Source organism: Schistocerca americana, chromosome X, assembly GCF_021461395.2.
Source record: "Schistocerca americana isolate TAMUIC-IGC-003095 chromosome X, iqSchAmer2.1, whole genome shotgun sequence".
Taxonomy (NCBI): domain Eukaryota; kingdom Metazoa; phylum Arthropoda; class Insecta; order Orthoptera; family Acrididae; genus Schistocerca; species Schistocerca americana.
Window position 1 is genome coordinate 267,539,259 of NC_060130.1, and position 26,810 is coordinate 267,566,068.

Below are 26,810 nucleotides of genomic sequence, written 5' to 3' on the forward strand. Positions count from 1 at the left end.
TTGTGCATGAGAAATCGGTTGGAAACTTTCCTCATATCAGCATCTTGTAGGTGTGAATGCTCTGAAAACCTGATCATTTGCATATCACAGCATCTTCTTCCTGCCGGTTTTTTTTCGCATCTGTAGCACTTCATCTTCGTGGTGTAGCAATTTTAATGACCGGTAGTGTAGTTTTAGCGTAGCGTTTACGAAAGTCGTTCTTCGCTCATTACCCTCACGGGCACGTTTAAATTAATAATGTTAATGGAGAAGTCGAGTATGCGGGTGGCCTATTAGCCCAATAAATAGATACCAATATCGGGAATAGTTAGTGTAGCCGAAATCTTTGGTACAGTGGGAGGAGAGAGTGCCATCAACAGCATAATAGAAATCCTGACTGCTCGGGGATGAGTGTGAGATGGAGGTACATTTGTAGGTCACTTTTGTACGTTTTTCTCGAATAATTCGGATGTTGTGGCCTCTAGCGAAAACATATCCCGGTACAAAATTTAACTAACGAAATTTCCTACAGAACAGTCCTGCTCATTTTTTCTTTAGGACAAATCGTTTGCGGTTAGTGAGCGAGAGAATATGAAAATCTGACGCGTCGTTTATGAAGGCCAGCTATAAAATTGTGAGTTTCATGAAACGACAGCGATAGGGGCAGCTGAGTCACCCTGTATGTCGTGAGTACCCCTTCAACTCCGGCGTGTCATAGGGTACCCCCTTAGCGTTGTGTGGCAGTAACAATACTCATCGTCATTAAAGTGCACAAGCTGCAAAAGGCTCGTTACTGTGTTACTGACTCTTCAGCTGTGATAGCTGCCTGGGCACGTAGCGTGAGCCAAGTTCTCATATGGCCATCACGTAATCGTCAAAATATGTAATTCTATAGGTGTGTGAACTTACGTTAGTTGATACGTCCTGCATTATAACAATCAACATGAAAGTTACCTTTGGACACATTACTAAATGATGGTGATACGAATAGCGGGAGTCACCGCTCCAGGCACGTGCTTGATTTTTAATTTGGCGTTCTTGTTTACTAGTGTATTCCTACAGAGACAAATTTAATAATAATGCAAATGAGCGCATTTATAAAACGTGTCACCAAATTTTATAGTAAGATTTTATATATTTTTTAGAAGATCCTAAACTAAACACTCTCAGATCGGTAGCTAATGATCGGCAATGAATATCGATTTTTTATTAACATAAACAACTCGCACCTTATAACAACGAAATAAGCTCATAACAACCATTTTGGTTGTGTACAACTGCACATCTACAGCCTACAAGCACACACAGAATCGTTTTTGGTAATACGAGACGAGCGTAGCGTATGGCTTTCCATCACTGCAGGCATGGCTACTGCAGCAGTACAAAACACCATTATGGTTGACAGAGATATCATCTGTGAATAATAATACCTATTGGAATTTCTACCCTACAATATTACGCTGGAATAACATTTTATTCCACCACGTTTTCATCTACATCTACATTTATATTCCGCAAGCCACCCAACGGTGTGTGGCGGAGGGCACTTTACGTGCCACTGTCATTGCCTCCCTTTCATGTTCCAGTCGCGTATGGTTCGCGGGAGAACGACTACCGGAAAGCATCCGTGCGCGCTCGAATCTCTCTAATTTTACATTTGTGATCTCCTCGGGAGGTATAAGTAGGGGGAAGCAATATATTCGATACCTCATCCAGAAATGCACTCTCTCGAAACCTGGACAGCAAGCTACACCGCGATGCAGAGCGCCCCTCTTGCAGAGTCTGCCACATGAGTTTGCTAAACATCTCCGTAACGCTATCACGCTTACCAAATAACACTGTGACGAAACTCGCTGCTCTTCTTTGGATCTTCTCTATCTCCTCTGTTTCCGACCTGGTACGGATCCCACACTGATGAGCAATACTCAAGTATAGGTCGAACGAGTGTTTTGTAAGCCACCTCCTTTGTTGATGGACTACATTTTCTAAGGACTCTCCCAATTAATCTCAACCTGGCACCCGCCTTACCGACAATTAATTTTATATGATCATTCCACTTCAAATCGTTCTGTACACATACTCGCAGATATTTTACAGAAGTAACTGCTACCAGTGTTTGTTCCGCTACCATATAATCATACAATAAAGGACCCTTCTTTCTATGTATTCGCAATACATTACATTTGTCTATGTTAAGGGTCAGTTGCCACTCCCTGCACCAAGTGCCTATCCGCTGCAGATCTTCCTGCATTTCGCTGCAATTTTCTAATGCTGCAACTTCTCTGTATACTACAGCATCATCCGCGAAAATCCGCATGGAACTTCCGACACTATCTACTAGGTCATTTATATATATTGTGAAAAGCAATGGGGACTGATGACCTTCGCTGTTTAGTCCCCCTTATACATCCCAATGACCACCACCAAATGAAAAGCAATGGTCCCATAACACTCCCCTGTGGCACGCCAGAGGTTACTTTAACGTCTGAAAACGTCTCTCCATTGAGAACAACATGCTGTGTTCTGTTTGATAAAAACTCTTCAATCCAGCCACACAGCTTGTCTGATATTCCGTAGGCTCTTACTTTGTTTATCAGGCAACAGTACGGAACTGTATCGAACGCCTTCCGGATGTCAAGGAAAATGGCGTCTACCTGGGAGCCTGTATCTAATAATTACTGGGTCTCATGAACAAATAAAGCGAGTTGGGTCTCACACGATCGCTGTTTCCGGAATCCATGTTGATTCCTACAGAGTAGATTCTGGGTTTCCAGAAGTGACATGATACCCGAGCAAAAAACATTTTCTAAAACTCTACAACAGATCGATGTCAGAGATATAGGCATATAGTTTCGCTCATCTGCTCGACGACCCTTCTTGAAAACTGGGACTACCTGTACTCTTTTCCAATCAGCTGGATCCTTCCGTTCCTCTAGAGACTTGCGGTACACGGGTGTTAGAAGGGGGGCAAGTTAATTCGTGTACTCTGTGCAGAATCGAATTGGTATCCCGTCAGGTCCAGTGGACTTTACTCTGTTTGAGTGATTTTATGTTTTTGAAGCAAAAGTAACCTCATCCCTTTCAGTTGTGAACGGCTACGTTGTCTACTGATACAAATTCTTGAAAATCACTCACTCCCACAGGAGTTCCGGTCAAAATTACGCACATCAGTACTGGAGGGAGACCTGTTACTCATTACGTACGCATTACCGCTTGGGTTAAATAAATCTATGTCATGTCCCTTACCAGCAATTATTACGTCGCACAACATCGACAGCTCAACAAAGAATGATTTAAGGTTTTTTTTATTTATTTGTGGCAAGGTACTATAGGGCCAAATTGCTGAGGTCATCGGTCCCTAGGCCTACACACTACTTAATCTAACTTAAACTAGCTTACGCTAAGGACACACACACATACCATGCGCGAGGGAGAACTCGAACCTCCGACGGGAGATTTAAGGGAAATCACAAAATGAGTATCACGCATTTCTAGATCAACTGCACTCATGGCTGAAAGCATATGGTTCAAATGGCTCTGAGCACTATGCGACTTAACTTCTGAGGTCATCAGTCGCCTAGAACTTAGAACTAATTAAACCTAACTAACCTAAGGACATCACACACATCCATGCCCGAGGCAGGATTCGAACCTGCGACCGTAGCGGTCACGCGGTTCCAGACTGAAGCGCCTATAAACCGCACGGCCACACCGGCCGGCCTGAAAGCATAAATAGAGCCTTCTTCCGAAGACTATTTCACATGTTCTCCTTGCTCCATCGACCTCTCCGCACTGGCTGAAGGTGCGTGTGCATTGGTACGTTTAGTATCCGTGAGCGACGTCTTTGCGGTTCAGCCAAGATTCGATCAATCTCCTCTTCTGCAGCAGAGAGGGCTCTCCTCGTACTTTGTCTTACCTTCGTGTCTCTCAAACAACAGTCGAGAATTCGTAAAATAATTCCCAAAATAATTAATTTAAACAATTAATAAAATACTACGACGGAATGTTGAAAAGCAATGCCTCTGAATTTTCTATTCTGTTCTCAGTATCGGTTGAGCTACGTATAACGTGTCATGCATACTCGGTCGACTTTCCTGCTTCGCTGAAGCAAGTTGCAACCTTCTGCCGCTAGAGAGCTCCGAATTGTAGCGTGTAACGTGGCGATGTGTAACGTAACTGAGTCGTAGCGTGAGAAACAGCGTGCTGTAATTGAGTTTCTAATCGTCCACCCATGAAGCACCCTCTCCTTCGCCATCACAATGCCAGACAACACCCGAGCGCTGCGACATCTGCAACAATCCGAGCTTTTGGTTCACTGTCATCGATCATACTCCATAAAGTCGCTAATGGGCCCCATCCGATATGCATCTGCTTCCAAAACTTAAAGAACACCTTCGAAAACTTCACTCTGATAGTGATTAAGAGGTACAAGTAGAGGTGAGATTGTGGCTCTGTCAACAAAGTCAAACAATCTACTGTGACAGTGTCAACAAAATGGCCTCTCGTTCGTCGCCTAGGTGATTATGTTGAGAAATGACTATTAAGACTTGAAGAACAACGACGTAAAATTTGAATAAGATTTGTTTTATTTATGATGTTTTAAGAGTTTTCATTTCAAAACAGTCGAAGGTATTACTTTTCAGCACGCACTCTTATATTTCTAGAAAGATGGTGAATGTCTTAAGGGGAGGTTTACTATCTTTGGCCCAAAAAAAGCATGTCCTTTTAGAATTGTTTTCTCTGGGTGTGTTATAGATATCAATATCAAATTTGGTCAAAATGTTTATTGATATTTTCTCTACAAACCGAAATTTTTTCGTCTGGAAATGTCGAAGAGCAAAGGTGAAAGTGCCGTCGGAACGAAACAAAATTTCGATGTAGACCTCCACGCACGGTGTGTCACAGGTCAGCCGGCTCGTCTGAAATCAAAATTGAGTCGACGTTAGCGAATTATATAAGAGTCTTTAGGAGTTGAACCTCGCTTAAGTTATTTGAACCATGAGAAACAAAATTGCGGCCATTTGAAAAAAAAATGGGGTTTTTTTCATCGATTTTACGACTTCCTCGGCCAAGTAAAAATATTTATAGTTAGTGGATCGGAATGAAAGTGGCACAACTCTTAGACAATTTAGTTAACTTCATCGGAAACAAAGAATCATGCCAATAGGTTCAATGGACTTGAAGTTACCATACCGCGCGATGAAAAAAAGCGTTTCGAGAAAAATGCCTTTGAAGTTTGTACTACATATAGATGCAATATTATGCAACTTACTTTCAATCTGCTATTCCGGGTCCATAAACTAGTCCTTCCTCTTCCTCATAGAGGGCGTTCTGCTCTATCTGGGCCATCCTGCGCTGATACAGAGCCGCTCGTACGGCCGGTGACAAGCGGTTTTCGGCTGCTTGAATCCGGTGGCCCTCCGAATGCTTGGCGAACTGCGTCGGATAGAGTCCCAGGGTGACGTCCATCGTTGTCATGGTCTTCAGAATTGCTGAATACCCTTCGTTGAAACTGCTCACTGCCAAGAAACTCGCAATCTCAACAGTTTTCGCACCAGAATGCAAATGCTTGGGGGCTAACTTCCAAACACACGCATTCAAACTTCCATTTGAATTTTGTGTGTTTCCTCCCGAGCACCGGTACAATAACTCGTCCTCCGAAAGAAAAAACTGGTGCGTGAACAAGGCCGATTTCAGGCAGGTGCATTTTTTTGTTCAACCACGAATAACAAACATTTTCGTTCCGTATTCGGAAAAACCGTTGCATGGGTGGATGCTAAACACTTTTGTGGATCCAAAAATGCAATTTAAAAAATCGTTTTTTTGAACCAAAAGATAGTAAACCTCCCCTTAAGTGAAAATCAATCTCCTTTATGGATCATACCAATGTTTTGCAGCTGCCAACCTCCTTCTGTTATTTGACAGCATTGCGAAGTCACAAGTTAGTTGTAGCAACAGTACTGTTACTGGCACGCTTTTATAAGACTCTTGCTTGAGCTACGAAGATGCTTTAATCATAAAAATCTCCTCTTCTGCAGCAGAGGGGGCTCTCCTCGTACTTCCTCTTACCTTCGCGTCTCTCAAACAACGACTCATAAGGTCAGAACTTGTGAGCTATTGGTATTTGTTTACCTATGGTGTGAGCTGTTAAGCTCGGTGCCCCTGGATGATCTTTGAGTGAGTAGGCTACGTGCCGGCGCAGCACCGGGTTTCACTTTCTCTTCGTCATTCATCCAGACTGGTGGCCATTTAAAAAATGGTTCAAATGGCTCTGAGCACTATGGGACTCAACTGCTGAGGTCATTAGTCCCCTAGAACTTAGAACTAGTTAAACCTAACTAACCTAAGGACATCACACACATCCATGCCCGAGGCAGGATTCGAAGCTGCGACCGTAGCGGTCCCGCGGTTCCAGACTGCAGCGCCAGAACCGAGAGGCCACTTCGGCCGGCTGGTGGCCATTTAAATTTCAATATCATGAAGGTGGCATACAACAAACAACAAGCTGCCATGAAGTGTACTACAAGCTTTCGTATGCAACAATTACCATTTCAGCGCAAACACCCAAATCAAGTAGGAATGACGCCATTTATTTCCTGTATGCGAGGAAAGATAACGCAGTGAGTTTCTCATTCAAAAACGGCATTTGCATGTAGGTTGTTTTTGACGCGTAATGCCTCCTGTAGGTAGGAGAATGGTTTAATGTCACACGTAATTCGACAGCGGCTGCATTGTGGCCTGTTGAGACTGTGGTTTACTATGCCACTGTATAGCTGCTCGCGCTTGTCGAGATCCGACGATAGTCATGCGGCACTCAACGCCTTGTATGATTTCAATGGCCCCACACGGCTAGCACCCGAGAGAACTGACATATTTTGCACTCTGCCCAGCAGGATTGCACAGCGACGTCAAATACTTTGAAGCAGGAAATGAGCTTGTTTGTAGCAACGGAAGTACACAGACGGGCAATGAGACGTCTGCGGACGGCTAGCACGGCGATCTCTGTTGTGGCTTCGCTTCAAAACGATGGTATATAAAAATGTTTCTATATAAAAGTTGATACGTAATTAATGTTCTTGAAAACTGTAAAATCAACTTGTGTAATAATCTGAAATTTTGCAAAATACATCCTCTACCCCGCCCCCACCGTTAATTAATTTAGAAAAATAGAAACCTTCGTTACAACATAAATTAAAGACGCTTTCAAGCCACATACATCCCTGTATAATAAAGCTGGTTTCTGAAATACCATTTTCGGAAAATAAGCTGTACACAAAGTGCTGTCGGAGTACTTTCAACGTACCTGATTAAAATGTCTAAACATTCATTACTATTCTAATTCTTTATTTTATTTATATTTGTTTTATGTTTTAAGCTGTTATTTTACAGTTTACATTCAAAGTTCATTTGTTTATTTGTTTACAGTCACATACGTGTATTTTCTTAATTAAAAATAATAAGTAACTCATTATTATGATAGAAAATAATTACAATAATCATATATTGAAGGGAAATGCTTAAAAAAATGGCTCTGAGCACTATGGGACTTAACTGTTGAGGTCATCAGTCCCCTAGAATTTAGAACTACTTAAACCTAACTAACCTAAGGACATCACACACATCCATGCCCGAGGCAGGATTCGAACCTGCGACCGTAGCGGTCGCGCGGTTCCAGACTGTAGCGCCTAGAACCGCTCGGCCACAGCGGCCGGCGAAATACTTAAAACGTAACGTTTTTGGCACCAGGCACGCGAAATGAACGAAATTTCTTCACGTAACATACACGACGGAGAAGACATTAACATACTGATAATCTGGAAGGAAACGCTAAAAACAAAGGGTTTTTTTGCACCAGGCACACAAAATGAACGAAATTTCTTCGCTTAACATACACGACGGAGACGACAATATAAAACAACATTCAGCACGATTTCAAACTGTCACGGGTGATCATCTAAATATCTTCATTTTGTCAGTCATACTTCAGTACATTGATAAGCCTTTGCAAAGAGAATTGCTTACGTACTAGTGCAGCTTGACTGTATTGTTTCTCAAGTCGAGACTGACATCATTATCATTCGACAGAACTAGATCTGAAACTCTTCTCACGAAGTTCGTCCAACACCGAAAGCCGTATGCGTTCCACGGCTTTACCTGTGCCATCGAGCCCTTTGGGAGCATCAGATGTTTCGTGTCCTCGAGTACGAAGCTCAAAACGATTTTTTTCACTTACCCCTGTCTTCTCATAGTTTTAAAGGAAAGTAATGGTGAGTTTGGACCGAGAATTTGAGAATCTGTTTTTGAAGCCCCAAAAGGCCTTGTGACACATCGAAATCGGGTAAACAAACGCCTGACCAGACCAAAAGATATTTGAAGGACGATTCCTTTCCCAGTAAGGGAGAAACATCTGTTATTGTTAGATTCCTGCGGTGGTCATTGTGAAAGAACCGTTTAGAGCATCATATCTGAGCACAAGGAACTTCCTCGTCTGGTGATCCCAAAGGGGCGGCATAGGTACAGCCGTGCTACGTATACGGCTTTCGATGTTGGAAGAAGACTTTCAGATCTAGTTCTGTTGCATGATTATGATGTTAATCTGCCCTCGAAAAACAATATAATCAAGCTGCAGTCAAGAGTACATAATCATTTCTCTTCGCTAAGGCTTACTAATGTAATGAAATGTGCCTGATACAATCAGTATATTTAGAGGATCACCCGTGATAGTTTGAAATCCTACTGAATTTTATTTTATATTGTCTTCCCCGTCTTTTATATTACGTGAAGGAATTTCGTTCACTTTATGTGCGTGGTGCAAAAATACGCCATGTTTTAAGCATTTCCTTACAGACTGTCGTTATTGTAGTTATTTTCTATCAAAATGGTGAATTAATTATTATTTTCAACTAACAAAACACACGTTTGTGAAACTGTAAATTAAAAAATAAAAGAAACATGAATGTAAAACGTAAAATGACAATTTAAAACATAAAAAATATAAGTAAATTAAATAGTTAGAATAATAATAAATGTTTGGTTATTATAATTAGGTATATTGAAAATTCTCCCACAGCACACTGTGTACACCATATTTTCCAGAACTGGTATTTCAGAAACCAGCTTTATTACACAGGGATGTATGTGGCTTGAAAGTTTCTTCAATTTATGTTATAACAAAAGTTCGCATTTTTCAAAATTAATTAATTGTTGTGGGGTATTTTGCAAAATTACAAATTATTACACAATTTGATTACACAGTTCTCAAGAACATTAATTATACATCAACTTTTGTTATCCCAAATTACATTTCGGGAGGTGTTTAACCTCTTAAAAGCGCAAGCCCCCTCTAACGACCCACTAAGTTTCATCAAGTTCATTTAATTACACTTGGGAATGCTACCTTGTTAGTGAATTATTAAATTTTGAAACCATTTTGCCATTTTTTTGCAATCACAGCAGTTACTAGGTTTGTTTGATGCATGGAAATTTGCTTGCAAAACTAACGTTACCAGCTCTGCGTGCAAACTGTTAATGAATCTACTTTTCTTATGACTGACTGACATATTACGTTACACAATTGAAGCTACCAAGACAAAATAGACTTCCGTGTGCGACAGCTTACTATTTGCATGGAAAAAGGTAAGGAAACAAAGAAGCTCCTTGATTAAACAAGACCGTCTTTCTGATTCTAGTCCCGCCTATGCCGTGATACGAAGTCCAAACGAAAGATATTGCATTTTTTATACTGTCTCTGAGATTAAAGTCATTAGATCACGTCAGAGAATGACATGAAGCATGGGGAATAGTAGCGTAAAGCTTTATGTTCTAGATTTTATTTTATTTAGGAAACTGAAAAGTGCTTTTTTGGAAATCAGAAACTACAGGTACTGAAAGCATTACCAGAAATTACAAACACCGGCCATAGTGAACAGAATAATGTTCTCGTATAGCACAACGTACAGAGCGATATATCTTGGGACTTGGTGCGCAACATCCGGATCGAATCGTGAGCAGCATTTATTACATCGAGCAGAATTTACTGCCTTCCATGTGTTATAGTGATTGAGTTGAGTGCAGTTTATCGTATCTGGCTACGCAAATTCTTGGCTGTGCCCTTCAGTTCGCCTACAATAAACAATATATTAACAAATAAAATGTAAAAATACATGACAGACTCCATATCATTTTCAGAAAAATAACATACACGATCTTTCCTTTGATGACGAAGTTGTAGCAGGTGGGCAGTCTGGGAATATATTCACAGACCAATCAAAAGTGTCCTGATATATGAAATAAATAAATCAGAATGTGACTTCAAGGTACAAAATTACGTACACTCCAGCCACCAACAGAAATTTTATTCGCTTATAGGACCAGCCCCTCAGTCTTGTATATTTGAGATAAAAATACAAATCGAATCTGGATATTCTCAAAAATTTAAGCCTGCCTTGAAATTTAAAAATAAATGCCAAGTGCAGTACACGAACTGTAGTTTTCAACTCTTGTGGGATACAGTCATTGACGCAGCAAATTTTCTGGGTCCGACTGGGTGGAAACTTTCATTCTTCCACCATAATTACCAATCATACTTGAAAAGTCACAGAGAATAAGTGCTTTGTTTGTACAATTCCTACTAACTTCTGTGTCACCAGGGTGGTTCACGGGTCTTACTCTTCACCCTGCTGTTTCTCATAAAGTACTTTCTCTCTCAGAAGATGTTCCGTCTAAGTTGCCACTTTAGCTACCGTAGATAACGAACTCATTTTGATCTTTGTAATTTTTTATGTGATCCTTTTGTTTTCAGAACGCAAGTGACAAGTTCTGTTTCTGTTCCAGATCGAACCACTAAATCAAGAGGACGCCAGGCGGCAAGCAGTTTATCAACTTATGTACAAAGAGCAGCACTTCGCCGGCGTGCTGCAGTTTGGAGTTAGTAGGTTCCTGCTTCCCCTTAGCGAAAGGAAAGACCTTCTCAGTTCGAATGAGCACCAAACACTTTTCCAGAATTGCGAAGAGGTACAGTTTTCAACATATTGTATTATACTTATCAGTTTGGTTTGCAAGGAGCTCATTTTAAGTATCAAAATGTCGATCAAATTCTTTCTGACACTGGCATTTATAAATAATGATATATGTTTTATTGGGTGTCAGTAATAAGTTTACCGCCTCAGTTTACACATGTTTTTGACAGAATTAGTTCCACCTTACGCTCTGCAATGTACAGGTCTCATGCAACGCTTGCTTGTACCGAAGTAGTGTTTCTTAGCTCTTCTGCAGTGTGCATACGGAAAATATTCTGAAACAGAAAATCGACAATGAACATATAACCGGTAACACTTTCTTTACATTCTTGCTAATAATATATGTAGGTGTTAAAACAATCTAGTAATAGAGACGCCAACCTTAGGAATTAGTCGCACGTTCCTGTATGACATACTTTTTCCGCTCACATACAACTGAAAGATGAAAATTTCGCAGCGTGGCAGCGAAAAACGTCTTCATTCATCAAAACAGACTTATTATTCGACTTATCCTCCGTTCAGTTTCGTGCACGTCATTCAGTATTTCTTATAATGACAAGATTAAATCTTTGAAGGGTGATTTTAGAAAGTCTTCATAAATTGCGTCTACGGGTGCCATAATTTGTTCATTGGACTCAGTACGTTTTCCTGCCACAAATTCTTTAAATTCAAGAACATGTCGAAGTCAGCAAGTGGCGAATCTGACAAATGGATGTGGATGTTCCGCAAATGTACTACAAATCCCTTCAGCTTACCCACTGCCAAAATCCCCATGTGGGTATGTGCATGGCCCGCTATCCATGCCACTAGGCCTATATAGATTGTCCAATATACTGGATAATATTTGCCTTTTTTTTATTCTTTGAGAAGTAATCAATATGAATAATCCATTTTGCACACTGGGAACACTAAACAATGCTTTTACAGGAGTTGAAATCAAATTTTTGGTGCAGGCTCGGCGGATTTCATCCCCTGATTTTGTGGTATTTCGTTCCTGGTGTGTTGTGATGGACACATGCCTCATCCAGAGTGTCAAATTAGCTCAGAAGAATGGTTTGATTCTTTTTGAAGCTGCCCTAATGTCATTGAGAAATTTGTTTTCACGTGATCAACTTTCTACAAATTTTAATCCATTATGCACAAAGCTTTCTCGTAGCTAATTCCGCATATAAAATGTGCCTAACTCTTGCTAATGGTACGCCGTTTCTGCTATTTCATACGTCTGTAATCGCCAACCATCCAATACTGCACGCTTTCTCGATCGTTCCATCTGTGGTTGCAGTTTTTATGTTCCATCGCATGGATTATCTATAAGGAGAATACGGCTCCATTTCAGTTGAGTCGAACATTCATTAGCATAGTGGCTGTGTACGTCGTCGTGCTCGTCCCTGCTTGCTGTCGGTCTCTTTTCAAGCTTCCCTGAAAATATTCCTCCCACTGCGACTTGTCAGTGGTTCCTACTATTCTGGCTTAAAGGCTGGTTACTTTTTCAAGTTGGTGGATCTCTCACAGTTGCTTTCTTTGGAATTAGAATTATTAAATTCTTCTTGAAGTCTGAGGGTATTTCGCGTATCTCACACATCTTCCGTACCAGTATTTGTGACGAAATATCGTCTACTCCCGAAGCCTTATTTCGACTTAGATCTTTCAGCGCTTTGTCAAATTCTTCTCGCAGTATCATGTCTCCCATCTCACCTTCAGCTACGACATCTTCCATTTCTGTAACATTGCCTTCAAGTTCATCTCACTTACGTGGGCCCTCTATATACTCTTTTCTCGAGAAGCCTCTTTAATTTTCCTGTAGGCGGTATCTATCATTCCCCTAGTGAAATATGCTTCTAAATCATTACATTTGTTCTCCAGCCATTCCTGCTTAGCCGTTTTCCACTTTCCGTCAATCTCGGTTTTTAGAAGTTTGTACTCCCTTTCGTCAGCTTCATTTACTGTATTTTTATATTTTCTCCTTTCCTCAGTTAAATTCAGTATCCCCTATATTATCCAAGGATTTCCATTAGGCCTTGTCTTTTATCTGTTTGATCCTCTGCTGCTTTCACTATTTCATCTCTCAAAGCTACTCATTCGTCTTCTATACGTCTCCAACCATCCTGATTTAGGTTTTCCGTGATTTCCCTAAATCGTTTCAGGCAAATGCCGGGATGGTTCCTTTGGAAGGGCACGGCCGATTTCCTTGCCAATCCTTCCCTAACCCGAGCTTGCACTCCGTCTCTAATGACCTCGTTGTCGACGGGACGTTAAACACTAACCACCTACCTACCCGTCTTCTATAGTTTTCATCTCCCCTGCTCTAGACAATCGTTGGCTAATACTCCCTCTAAAACTCTGAACAACCTCTGGTTCTTTCAACTTATCCAGGTCCCATCTCCTTAATTTCCTGCAATTTCTTTAGTTTTAATCTACAGTTGGTAATCAATAAATTGTCGTCAGTGTCCCCTGGAAATTTCTTATCATTTAAAATCTGGTTCCGAAATCTCTGTCTTACCATCATACACTCAATCACAAACCTTCCGGTGTCTCCTGATCTCTTCCACGTATACAACCTTTTTTCATGATTCTTAAACTAAGTGTTAGCCAAGCTTAAATTACGCTCTGTGCAAAATTCTACTAGGCGGCATCCTCTTTCATTTCTTCTTCTCTTCCTTTTTCTGTTATCGATTTCGAACCCCCACAACAATTAAAGCCGGCCGCGGTGACCGAGCGGTTCTAGGAGCTTCAGTCCGGAACCACGCGGCTCCTACGGTCGCAGGTTCGAATCCTGCCTTGGGCATGGATGTGTGTGATGTCCTCAGGTTAGTTAGGTTTAAGTAGTTCTAAGTTCTAGGGGACTGATGACCTCAGATCTTAAGTCCCATAGTGCTAGAGCCATTTGAACCATTAAACCTACCCCTGCATTACCCCTATTTGATTTTGTATTTATAACTCTGTATTCACCTGACCAGAAGTCCAGTTACTGCTGCCACGGAGCTTCACTAATTCCCACTATATGTAACTTCCAACTATCCATTTCCCTTTCTAAATTTTCTAACCTACCTGTGTAATTAAGGGCTCTAACATTCCACGCTCCGATCCGTAAACCGCTAGAAATGTTTCTCCTGATGACTACATCCTCCCGAGTAGGCCCCATCCGAAAATACGAGTTGGGGACAGTTTTACCTCCGGAATATTTTATCCAAGAGAATTGGCATCATTTAACTACACAGTAGAACTGCATATCCTCGAGAAAAATTACTGCTGTATCTTCCTCTTGCTCTTTCTCAGTACCAGCATGGCAAGGCTGTTTTGGCCGATGTTATAAGGGCAGGTAAGTACATCATCCAGACTGTTCCCCCTGCAACTGCTGAAAAGGCTGCTCCCCCATATCAGGAGCCACACTTCTCTCTGGCCTCTCAACAGATACACTATGTGATCAAAAGTGTTCGGACACCTGGCTGAAAATGACTTACAAGTTCGTGGAGCCCTCCACCGGCAATATTGGAATTCAGTATGGTGTTGGCCCACCCTTAGTCTTGATGACAGCTTCCACTCTCGCAGGCATACGTTCAGTCAGGTGCTGTAAGGTTTCTTGGGGAATGCCAGCCCATTCTTCACCGAGTGATGCACTGAGGAGATGTATCGATGTTGGTCGGTGAGGCCTAGCACGAAGTCGGCGTTCCAAAAACCCCAAAGGTGTTATATAGGATTCAGGACTCTGTGCAGGACAGTCCATTACAGGGATGTTATTGTCGTGTAACCACTCCGCCACAGGCCGTGCATTATGAACAGGTGGTCGATCGTGTTGAAAGATGCAATCGCCATCCCCTAATTGCTCTTCAACAGTGGGAAGCAAGAAGGTGCTTAAAACTACAATTTAGGCCCTTGCTGTGATAGTCCCACGCTAAACAGCATGGGGTGCAAGCCCCTCCAATGAAAACACGACCACACCATAACACCACCGCCTCCGAATTTTACTGTTGGCGCTACACACGCTGGCAGATGACGTTCACCGGGCATTCGCCATACCCGCACCCTGCCATCGGATCGCCACATTGTGTACCGTGATTCGTCACTCCATACAACGATTTTCCACTGTTCAATCGTACAATGTTTACGCTCCTTACACCAAACGAGGCGTCGACCGCAGCGGTCGCGCGGTTCCAAACTAAAGCGCCTAGAACCGCTCGGCCACTGTGGCCGGCTCACTCTTTTCAGTTCTGAGCGCACAGAGAGCACGTAAACATGCCTAGAAAATATTGTCTCCCTCCAAATATTAGTGCCTGCTGAGAGATTGCGCCTGCTTTCATGCAGCCCATATAACGTAACTGTCATAAATTTCCTTCTTCATGACAATTCTCGGTCGCACATTGCAGAGACAATGGAAACGGTCCTGCTTGTTGCGTTTTCGATGGGAAGTGATTGATCACCCACCATACAGCCCGGATTTGGCACCTCTGATGTTGATCTCCGCTCCCATGAACCGCTGGCTATGAAGACAACATTCTGGCACAGACAACGAGCTGCAGACCAGCGCAGAGAATTGATAGAAAGTACAGGCAGATGCCTTCTATAGGGAGGGTATTGGAAAGCTGGTACAATGAATGTTACGACAAAGTCTAAGTCGGGGCGGCGTCTATGTAGAGAAGTAGCTGGAAGGTGTAACTAACTATTTCAAATAACACATGTTTGATTTTTAGTGTATTTTCCATTTCGCGATCGATCGAACATTAATAAACGAATTTCCGTCGTAATTTCCATGTAGGGAATGGGTGAATACCAATTGTGTACTCACACTCAATACAGGAATAGTTCCAGCGACAAGAGATGCGAAAAACGGTTGCTACGATTTATTTAAGTGAAGAGAAGTCTTTAAGGTTTGATAACAGGGGAAATGCGTCAGCGTGTGGTAAGGGAGGGCCTAATGCGATAGCGTAATGAAGCAAGAGTTTGCTTCGCTAGAACTTAAGCCAGCTCAAAGTCGCATCCGCACGCCAGTCTAATTAATTTATTGGTCTCTGAAACCAATTAGCCATGTAGGACAATGACAAAACATCGCCACACTGAAAACCCACATGTGCTCGAGACGATATTCAGAACTGTGAGTTGCGCTTTACTAGGTAGCAACACTACCTGGAGATCAAGGATGTTGCTATAAAGCTATTTTCCGCACGTGTTAGGCGGATACTAGATTGAGCCAATTATCAAGTTACATAATGTAGGCGCCATAGCTGCCTGGCAGTTACGAACGCTTCTGTAGGAGTTTGTTTTGTCTACTGCAAAACAGCTGATGCAATAGCGGTTCGACCAGGAAAAAGGCCACCTTGGGTAAAGCTATAAATCACTCGAAGAGAGATGAGCAGACAGCTTGAGACATCACTTCAGTATTGTTGTGTCGAAGAATCTCCTGGGTCAGGAATGACCGACGACGAGACGCGTAGGAGCGTTGTCTAGGCGAAAAAAAAAGACACGAGTATTCTTTTTCCCATCGTTTTGTAACAATGCTGGAAGGATGCAGTCGTCACCGTAGCGACCTTTGGAATCTTGAGTAGCGTGAAACTTCCACAGCATTAAAATATTTCCTCTGTCGCTACTCTGCACTGGCGATAATCCGAAGTTACTTCAGAAGCTGTGAGCCTCCCAGCTCCTTTGTTATATAGTATGAAATGCAATACTGTAACTTAAACACCCACAGAATCAAAATAAGAGCCACTACCATGACAAGCGAGGTCGTCTTAAGGTCAGCTGAACCAAGTTCGCGATGGAGGTCGGTGTCTACCGAGAGAATCTCAATAACATTAGCCAGTCCAAAGTGTACTATGTGCAGATAGGATGCAGTAGCTGACACAAAGCTTAAACAGAGAAGTGCTGGAGAGTAGCGGTGTCGGTCCCTGTTACCGTATATCAGCCATGGGTCACGTGATTCTCCCATGTTATTGGTTTTCTGTGGCGTAGTTCCGCAGTAGTTTAATCTGTAGCTCTCGTAGCGCCCTCTGTACCTATCGTGTTTGTCGGCCTATCACCGCTGACTATACTGCGTCAATATCTACATGTTCCGGTGGATATTTCATCAATAATTCTCTTTGGAATGTAAAAGAAAATTTGCTACTCCTTAAAAGTCTGCAGCATGTATATGTACACACTGAACTAGGGGCCAAATGCGTCACCACCCGCGAAAAGAGTCGCCTCCTTCTTCTTTATGACCACTAAAGTGAGGGAACCTTTCCGCTTTGAATCATGTGGAGAAAGAGATGTACTTTTTCTTTATATAAGGAATAGATCTTGAATTTTTTTGAACCGGGGGAACTTACATAGCTCTGCCAGGAACAGCTGCCAAATATTACTTGATAATTGCATTGCCAGATCACGTCGCCTGACACAGAAGAAATTGTATGAAGTAAAAGAAAACGAAAACATTTTCACGTGAAATGATGTAAGAAGGGATTTATGTACAGATTACATTTCTTTGTTATTCTGAACCTGGAATCAAGACTCTAAACTTTCGCTAAACCGTTCTCTGTCATGTCTTTCCTCCCAGCATTGCTGCTCGGGCAGGAAATAGGACAACGTCTGCAGAGTTTTAGGATAGGAGCAGGGTCGGTTTAATACCCAAGTGACACAAGCGGTCGCTTAGGCGGATGCCGAGTAACTGCTTAAGGAGACGAAACAGTTAAGGTTCATCAGTCTCCTATTCATTTCCCGCTCCCCCCCCCCTTTTCCCTCCCCCCAAGGTAGGAACAGAGTACTCAGTCTGTCTGCGTGTAGAGTCAATTCTGTGTGCAAGTGTAAGAAAGTGGCCTAAATGTGTGCGTAACATGTACATGAGGTGGAACATGGGAACCAGGCGGTATTCGCCTAGTGGGATGCGCGAAACCGCCTAAAAACCACTTACACCTACGGCTGCCCAGATGGGTGATCACTTATGGGCGAGTGCAAAATTTCTAAGTAGGGTGTATCATAATTAGTAGCGAAACTGACAGGGATGAAAGTACACGATAACAGAAGCGAAAGCGTTCGGGTAAACGTGGGTCGCAAACGAATCGTTTCCGAGATAATTGCAAAGTTGTGGTAACGGGCCACCACTAAAATCAAATATTGTTCTAATTAGTACAAATATATTTGGAATGTAAACTTTTCGATTAAGTCTCTATCTAAATGGACTCAAATTTCATCTGTGAGATAGTGATGAATGTGCCCTCAGAGGGAAGGAATTAAGCAGTGGAGTTTTGTTCATAGCGACCGTTCTTCCTACTGGGAGTTCTCCACAAAACACATTATTTTACAACACAGAAAGTTATTTTATCAATATTTTTCTCCCTGCTTTCGTAAGCTTACGACTCCTCCTGACTTTGGCTCTATCTATAACTAGTGGTGAACCGATTATTTCAAAACTCATGTTGATAAAGACAAGGTCAACACTTTCTCAAGAGCAATTGTGCAGACTGTCAAGTTTAGCCCTAAAAGCGATATCTTGAAGTCAACAGATTCAGGTTGTATTTTGAAAAATTTTGCTGAGTTAAAGGCTAGAAAAATTTCACTGTAATGTTTTTACTCCAGGGAAAAACTGATGGAAGATAACAGCAAAAAAAAAAAAAAAAAAAAAAAAAAGCACTGGGAAGACACGGTCGGATGTCAATGAGTTTTCGTACACGTACATACCATCATAGGATATGTAAAGGAATTAAGTTGGAATTCTCTGCGACAGGTAGAACGACCCCCAGCGTGCACTGGCGTTGTTCATGTTTAGTGTTGTTACACGACCTAGTAGGGTATATAAGTGTCGTGAACCACATCAGATGCTGAGTGATGACTGTGAAGGACACGGAGATACCGCAAACTCGTGTGGCACAACGTCATGAGTGCCTAAGAGAGTTTGATAATGGCCCCATTGTGAGTCTCCATTTGGCCAACTGGTCGAATGGTATAATAGTCAGATATATGGGGAATTTGGATTTGAGACTGGCCCTATGTTGGACTGCGTGAGAACGTCACGTCAAGCTTCCAGTCGACCACGACTGACCGCCACAAGTGAGAATTGCAGTATTGTGCAACAAACACATTGTAGCCCCTTCACATGTGTGATTACAGTCCGTGAAAAAGTAGTGGACTCCCAGCAGCATTCTGTGTCACCCCACATCTCTGGTTAGAGATTAGCAGCAGCCAGTCTGGGGAATTACCATTGCATGCATAGGCTGCCCTTAACACCACAACATAAATAGCTGCGTGTCAAGTGGTGTCATGATCGGGTATCATGGATCGCGTCGCATTGAGTTCAGTGATGAATCACGGTTCTGGACTACCCTGGATGACCATCGTCGGCGAGTATCGCGGCGACCTAGAAAGAGGTACGATTCTTTCAATGTTTTGGAGAAGCACAGCGGTTTGGCGTCATGGTGTGGGGAGCTATTTTATGTGACGTCAGCCCAAGGTTAGTAGTGACTGATGGAACTCTGAAGGCATAATAGTACGTCAGAAACATTCTGTGTCCTCATATGTTAGTTCTCAAACAACAGTATCGTGGTGCCATTTTTCAACACGCAATACTAGTCCACACATGGCACATGTCTCTATGAACTGTCTGTGGGTTGCTGGGGTCATAGGATAGTCACATCTATCCACGATAGAACATGTCTGGAAACAGCTCGGATATCAACTCCATCCCAGCGACAGTACCCGCGGTATGAATGACCCGTTACGACAGTTGTGGCCACCTTGCTTCAGGAATTGATACAACGGCTTTATGGAACCCTTCCAACCGAATCAGAGCATGCATCCAGGCCGGAGGGAATGCAACATCATACTGAAGAAAAAGGCAGATTTGAATTTAATGTCTCGTCGACATAAAATCATTAGAGACAGAGCACAAGCTCGGATTAGGGAATGAAGTGGAAGGAAGTCGGCCTTGTCCTTCAAAAGGAACCATCCCGGCATTTGCTTTAAGCAATTTAGGTTAGTTATGGAAAGTCTCAGGCTGGATGATCGCACTGGGATTTGAACTGTCGTATCACCGAATGCGACATCATACTGAGAAATAGGCTCATACTGATAAGTTTTTGTAAATTTAATTCGATATTGTAATCACATACCTCTCAACCTGTGTAGTTTAGTTTCGTCTTCTCCTCCTTTTCTGGCGGCAGCACCACTGTTTATGTTGGGCAGTGTATATTGAACAAATGTATATGTATGTATGACTTTATCATCAGTAACACATTATATCTCTTTCGTGTCACAACAGGTTTCTTTTTCAGTCACGAACATGAAAGTTTTGACCATATTTATTGATTTTCAGCTATTTTATGGTAAATTTTCTAAAATTTAGCTATTTACTGGTGAGTTTCCTCACATGTAACATACAACCTACGGAGTTATTGTCTTATGTTAAACACATCAATATAAAACTACATGATACGTTTTAGATTTATGTCTCACATTTTATGATGGAAAGTGACTTTCTTTTTTTGTAAATTACAGAATTATAAAGTTTTCTTATTAAACAAAAAGATGAGAGGACGTTTATACTTTCATTCTTTCCGCTTAGTTTAATAGACAGCACAGTTTACTGAAGCAGGAAAAATACAATAGGTCTAGTACTCTCTGCTGGCATTGAAAGCTAGGTCTTAGAAATTTACCTTAAATGGAAATGAATTGTTTCTTCTGTTAATATTTGACATTGGAATAAGGTTCATAAATTTGTTTCTGTTACAGTGAACAGTCCTTGAAGGACTTATTTTTAAAGGAGAAAACAACCTACTTCCATGACCACTAGATTTAGATCTATTTTTGAAAATTTAACCAGGTGTTGAAGGAAAGGCAACTAAAGTTTGTGGGAAGGAGGGGGTGGGAGGGGGGAGTGTTGTGTCAGATATATCGCTGGTGCGGTAAAATGTTCTCGAACTGGCCTGGACAGGAGAGCTGTTGACGGACTTGAGCTATGAAGTGGACCACGTGTTGTGACTGCACAGCTCAGTCTGTAAGAGTGATGGTAAAGACACCGATCTGCGTCCCTGTCTGGCACACAGTTTTCTGTCTGGAAGTTCAGTACCAGCTTACATTACATTGGAGAGTGAAAAATTAGTTCTTGTGCGCACATTTACTGTTAGTGTACTGGAACTTTGTAACTAAGAGAGAACACTTATGGCTTACAAAACGTAGGGTCATTTTTATTCCTTACTTTACAGTACGTTCTTTCTACTTGCAGTCAGTATTTTTGTAAGTGATGTTTACTAATATCTTGAGAAGAATTCTCCGAAAATCTAAAATACTAGCATACTGCTTTATGGCTGATATTATTGTTCTCTAACCTACACAAACATCCCACCACCCTAAATCAGTACCCTAATTTCTTTATTTTCCCTAGTTAACAGATTAACTGTTTCTTAAATTTTCGGTGTAATTTGGCATAACTTTTCATACTGTTAAATGTCTGTTTCAGCTCTTGCGGTTAACAGAAGATATACTAGAGCAGTTAGTTCAAGATGACGCTGAACAGTGTGCTCCGGGAATTGGTAGAGTTTATTTGAGGAAGGTAAGAGAAGTGTAATTCACGATGAATCGGGTGTCAACAGTTTAACATTTAGTCCTGAACTTTTGATTATAATTATGTATTTTTCATCACTGAATTCATACTACATGCCTCAAAAAATGATTAATTTGCACACTAATGAAATATATAAGGCTCACCATCTTTTGCGTGGATGCATAAACAGTGGCCGAGCTCTTACGGGGATCGGCAGTAAAGCCGCGAATGATTAGAATGATGGGCAGGGGCACTATGAATATAGTGCGGGACAATAAGTTGCAAATGTGGGTCTCGCGGGAGGCATGCCAGAGATAAATCCCTGCAGTCGCACTATCCTCAGTGTCCTCGGTGGCTCATATGGATGCCAGTAAGCAGGAGATACCGGGTTCGAGTCTCGGTCAGAGCACACATTTTCAACTGTCCCCGTTGACTTTATATCAACGCCTGTATGCATCTAGGGGTATTTATTTCATTGTAAATATTTATATACCTCTCAGTTTTTGTTTCCTCATTGACATTATCAGTTTGATCACTATCTAAGCATACCTACGTATTGTCTAACTGGGTTAAAAATTGTAAATCTTAATGGTCTGCTGGTATATAGATTACGTCATGTGAATTTTGACATGCATATTGGCGTGGTACATATCCTGCACACTCAATGGTATAGTCATATACTAACCTCCTATAGCTACGCATAGTATCATTACCTACCCTTTCTTGGAGTATGACAATGTTTAAACGTAGCCCTCCATGCTGTCTCCCGGAGTTTCAGTTTTGAAGGAAACGTAGAAAATGCGCGCAGCAAATAACTTAAATAATAATCATGAGAATTATTGCTACGGTAAATCCTGGAATGCATCATTATCCTTAGTTTGTACGCAAGGAAGCCACTACTTATGTAGCTGTGTTCCCTAACACCACAGTGCCTATTACTACATGGAGCACATACATGGTTTTAATGTGATTTTATTCCTTTTAGCAGTAAGGAAATTTTCAAAAGTTAACAACTATGATTTTTAATATGTGTGGCCACAACTTCTTCCGTCTCGCTTGCAGGTATAAAATACCATTGTACATACTACGCTGATAGTTTCTGGTCCATTCTGGAAAGGATATGAAGATGTGGTACAAATTAAAACATTAGTACAAGAAGTACGTGCCAAACCCACATCAGTTACATTATCATAATAATAATTTAGACAGAACATTAAGGTGCTTGGTTATGAAGCTCTTGAAATAAATGTCTGCAGATCATCAGTAGAAGATAAGTTTCAGATCGTTTTATCCGTTTTCCGTCGTTCTTTAGACGCTTCAAAATTCATGTGAGTGTATTCCATCTTTTCACTAAATGAAAGTCAGTTTGTTTTCTGCCACACTCATTTTGTTTCTTTTATTTACGAACCATCTTCAGTGGCGATTTCTGCTGTTGTTAATCCATGTGCCCCGTGCTACAGATGTATTTATTCGGTCTGGATGCTCCAGCTGGCCGATTTTCGGCATTCTTTCGGACACATTTATGTGCACATTTCACTTCCACTTTTCACTGTGCATTGAATCCTCACAATACATTCTCCACATCTTAAATTATCCCGGCGTCAACCTGCGATTACGTACTTTCCCCCTTCCCATAGAGTAAATATCTCTGTAGTGAGCATTCACATGCGCAGAACAGATTTTGTGTTGTCAACATACATTGCCGGTATGGTCACGTGATCTCGGGACGTCGTGTGTTTGTCCGTATAGTGCCCTATATATTTAGAATGTCACTACATCCCTTTACAGACGGATTCTTTTCGTACGTGTCGTGGATTATTTATATATGTTGCGCAGACATTTTAACAGTATCCATTTGACAGCGGGAATAAACCAGCTACGTAACTTTTAAGGGCAAGTAATATTACATTCTGCTTCTTTGCGATAGGTGTTACAGTTCAGATGCACTCGATTTTTGGTAGTTTTCGGTAAGATACGGCACTTTATAGTATTAGAGAACCTGACGTACATTTTTGCAGTGATGGTCTTGCAAAACGACTTGACAGTACGCTAGTACTTTTGCAAGTTTCCGAAAAACACCGAATTTGCCACACATTAGCGAACATATCCCTGCTAATTCGTCCTTTTTTCTTGTATTTCTGCATATTTATTTTCTTGTTTTTGCGACCTAAAGCACAATTTTTCTTACTGGTGGCACTTTGAGGCATTTATTTAACGCATTTTAAGTACTTGCTCCCAGCTTATTAAATAAATAGTAGACTGAGTAATCTATATACATAATCGACAAGTCACTGATAAATGCATGGAGGATAGTATTTACTGAAACAACTAACCATTCCCTTTCCTGTTCCACTAACAAATTTACGAGAGGAAGCGATTGTTTGTAAGCTTTTGGTTCAAAATGGCTCTGAGCACTATGGGACTCAACTGCTGAGGTCATTAGTCCCCTAGAACTTAGAACTAGTTAAACCTAACTAACCTAAGGACATCACAAACATCCATGCCCGAGGCAGGAGTCGAACCTGCGACCAGAGCGTATTGCGGTTCCAGACTGCAGCGCCTTTAACCGCACGGCGACTTCGGCCGGCTGTAAGCTTTTGTACGAGCCGTAATATCTGTTCTATAGTCATAAAATCGTAGAAAAATTGGTCTACAGAATCAAGCCTTAATTATACGGCGTCTCGAAATTTTTAAACATATACAGTGTCTCTTACTAATATGATAACTATAATTAGAGCTACATGGTATGTACCCATGAAAAGTTACTATCCCTCCTTTCACATATTTTTCTTTGCATCCATAGGAACAACAGTAATTTACCCTCGCTATTACACTATCAACAAACAGTGAAACATAACAAAAACTCTCGATATTATAAACTTCAAACGCTGCAGAAAGCACACACGCACAGCGAAGTCCCGAAAACACGTGACAATCCTGGTTTAATGTTGACAACATGCGCAGAACGCAGTGCTCACTCCAGAGATATTTACTCTATGCCCCTCCCTCCAGCCAACGGTTTTTGCCCCTCTGTCGTATCAACTCCTCTCAATTTACATCTCCTCAGTGTCACTGTCTACCGCTCTCTGTCAGTGCAATTATCTTTTCCTCTTCTTTGCGCCTCTCCTTTTTCCGGCCCCCATTCCACCCTCCCGCCACCACAGCATCACGGCCCTTCTCTTGGCAGCCTTGTCCTGCTGCACGCTCCACCAGACTGTGCTCTTCTCTCCCTCCACCTATATCCTGCCATCACTCCATCCTCGACCGCAGCTCGTGGTCTTGCGGTAGCGTTCTCGCTTCCAGCGCATGGGGTCCCGGGTTCGATTCCCGGCGTGGTCAGGGATTTTCTCTGCCTCGTACTGATTGGGTGTTTGTCTTTCATCGCAAGTCGCCGAAGTGACGTCAGCTAAAAAGGATATGCAATTTCGGCGGCCGAACACCCCATGGGGTCTCCCGTCCAACAATGTCGTACGGTCATTTCATTTCACTCCACCCTCCCTGCCTCATTTCGGATTGCTGCTTTCGTTCAACACGATAGTTGCATTCTGGTTGCAGCGGCCAGAGATTGTGCTCTAGTGTGCATGAGGTGTGTCTGCTTGTGTGAATGTGGGCTTGTTTTCTTTTCTAAAGGCTGTGACAGAAAGCACAGTGTGTAACAGCATTTCCGTTCTGCCTGTCAGCACAGCAGCTCAACATATTGTCTATGATGTCACATTTTTGTTTTTATCTATGGGTACAGATGTTCTCCACACAGGGAACTGTTTCCTTTAATGCATGTACGCACTAGCCCAACACGCCGGCCGCGGTGGTCTAGCGGTTCTAGGCGCTCAGTCCGGAGCCGCGCGACTGCTACGGTCGCAGGTTCGAATCCTGCCTCGGGCATGGATGTGTGTGATGTACTTAGGTTAGTTAGGTTTAAGTAGTTCTAAGTTCTAGGGGACTGATGACCATAGATGTTAATTCCCATAGTGCTCAGAGCCATTTTTTGAACTAGCCCAACGAAGGCAAACGAATGATAACCAGTGGATTCGGCCGAACGTTGCATTGGTGTTCGTCCTATCATTCTCACCAAACCAAGGGGTTGGGATCAATAGATTCGGCCATGTGGAATCGCAGTTGGCTCTGATAACTTGTCGAGGTCGCTCGCATTTTGTTGTTATAAAGTAGCGTTTTAATAACAGTTTCACTGACCGATACTATGGAGGAAGGAGACGGTTTGACAGTCGTCATATCTGCAGAATTATTTTTCTGCGATAAGCTGATCACCAGAAAAAGAAGTAGAAGGGACGATGCTGGTGGACTACCTCTGTTTTAAAAAGTAGGTAACAGTGTAGTGGGAGAAAACTGTCTGACCTTAAAGCTGAATTGAAATAGGAGGTATTTCATAATGTTTTTGCGAATGAGAGCTACAAATTTTACTCAATATTCCAATATTTTACACACGATAAATACATACCCGTTCAACAGACGCAACAAGTCGCTATTGAACCAACGATCATTCGACTCGTCGTCCGCCTTAGAATGTGGGTAGCAAGCCCAACTCACCACCAACGCTTTGATTTTACCGCCGGCAGTCCGCACCGCAACCAACGCCAACCGTTTCCTTGGCTTCGATATCCCGCCTGTATGCACTAAGCAGTTTTCGACCAACGAAGCGGTTGGTTATTGTTCGTTGGCATTCGTTGGTCTAGTGCGTACCCATATTTAGATGATGCTTCACCTACTCACATAGCCGAAAATTTACAAAGTTATTTGAGAAACGTAGGGATGACATAGTTGAGCTAGCCTCACGTTCGCAATTCTTGAGAACCGTTGTGGTCTGTATTTGAAGAAGAAACTAACAATTTATTTGCAAGAAACGGTTTATAATCCCATTACCTGCTATTCAGGGTTCATAAAATCATTTCCCAGAAGTATCTAAGCTGTAACTCTTCAGGCTTTCCCGGCGATCTAATGACATCTTGGGTTGTCGGGTGTTCTGCCGGATATCAGCGTCGTACTTGCACGATATTTCGGTCACGTAGCTCGTAACCTTCATCAGGTGCGACCTGAGACTGCTCCTCGAGTGGACCTGGTCCAGTATTAATGCCTTTGGCCTTCCCCCTCCACCAACGGCTGCAGGCGCTTCCTCTGTGGTCCGCGCCCATTCCCTGCGACCTGCTGGAGCGTTGCTGCTCCGTTTTCCGTCCGCTGCGGTTCTAGGTGTTCCCTCTGCGGTCCGCGCCCACCAAACCCGCTCCTGGGGGTTTCATCTACGGTCTGGGGTACCAAGCGTTCCCCCTGCGGTCCGCGCCCGCTCACCACGACGC

The 26,810-nt window shown here is 42.2% G+C and overlaps 1 protein-coding gene across 1 annotated transcript in view; it reads left to right on the top strand.

Moving 5' to 3' along the window:
* The window catches only part of LOC124555588, a 1,059,882-nt gene that overhangs the window by 628,467 nt on the left and 404,605 nt on the right, over positions 1-26,810 (top strand). The window contains exons 8-9 of the mRNA XM_047129551.1: positions 10,813-10,992; positions 21,418-21,510. Of these exons, the coding sequence (XP_046985507.1) occupies positions 10,813-10,992; positions 21,418-21,510 (273 nt within the window). The remainder of the gene's footprint in view (positions 1-10,812; positions 10,993-21,417; positions 21,511-26,810) is intronic.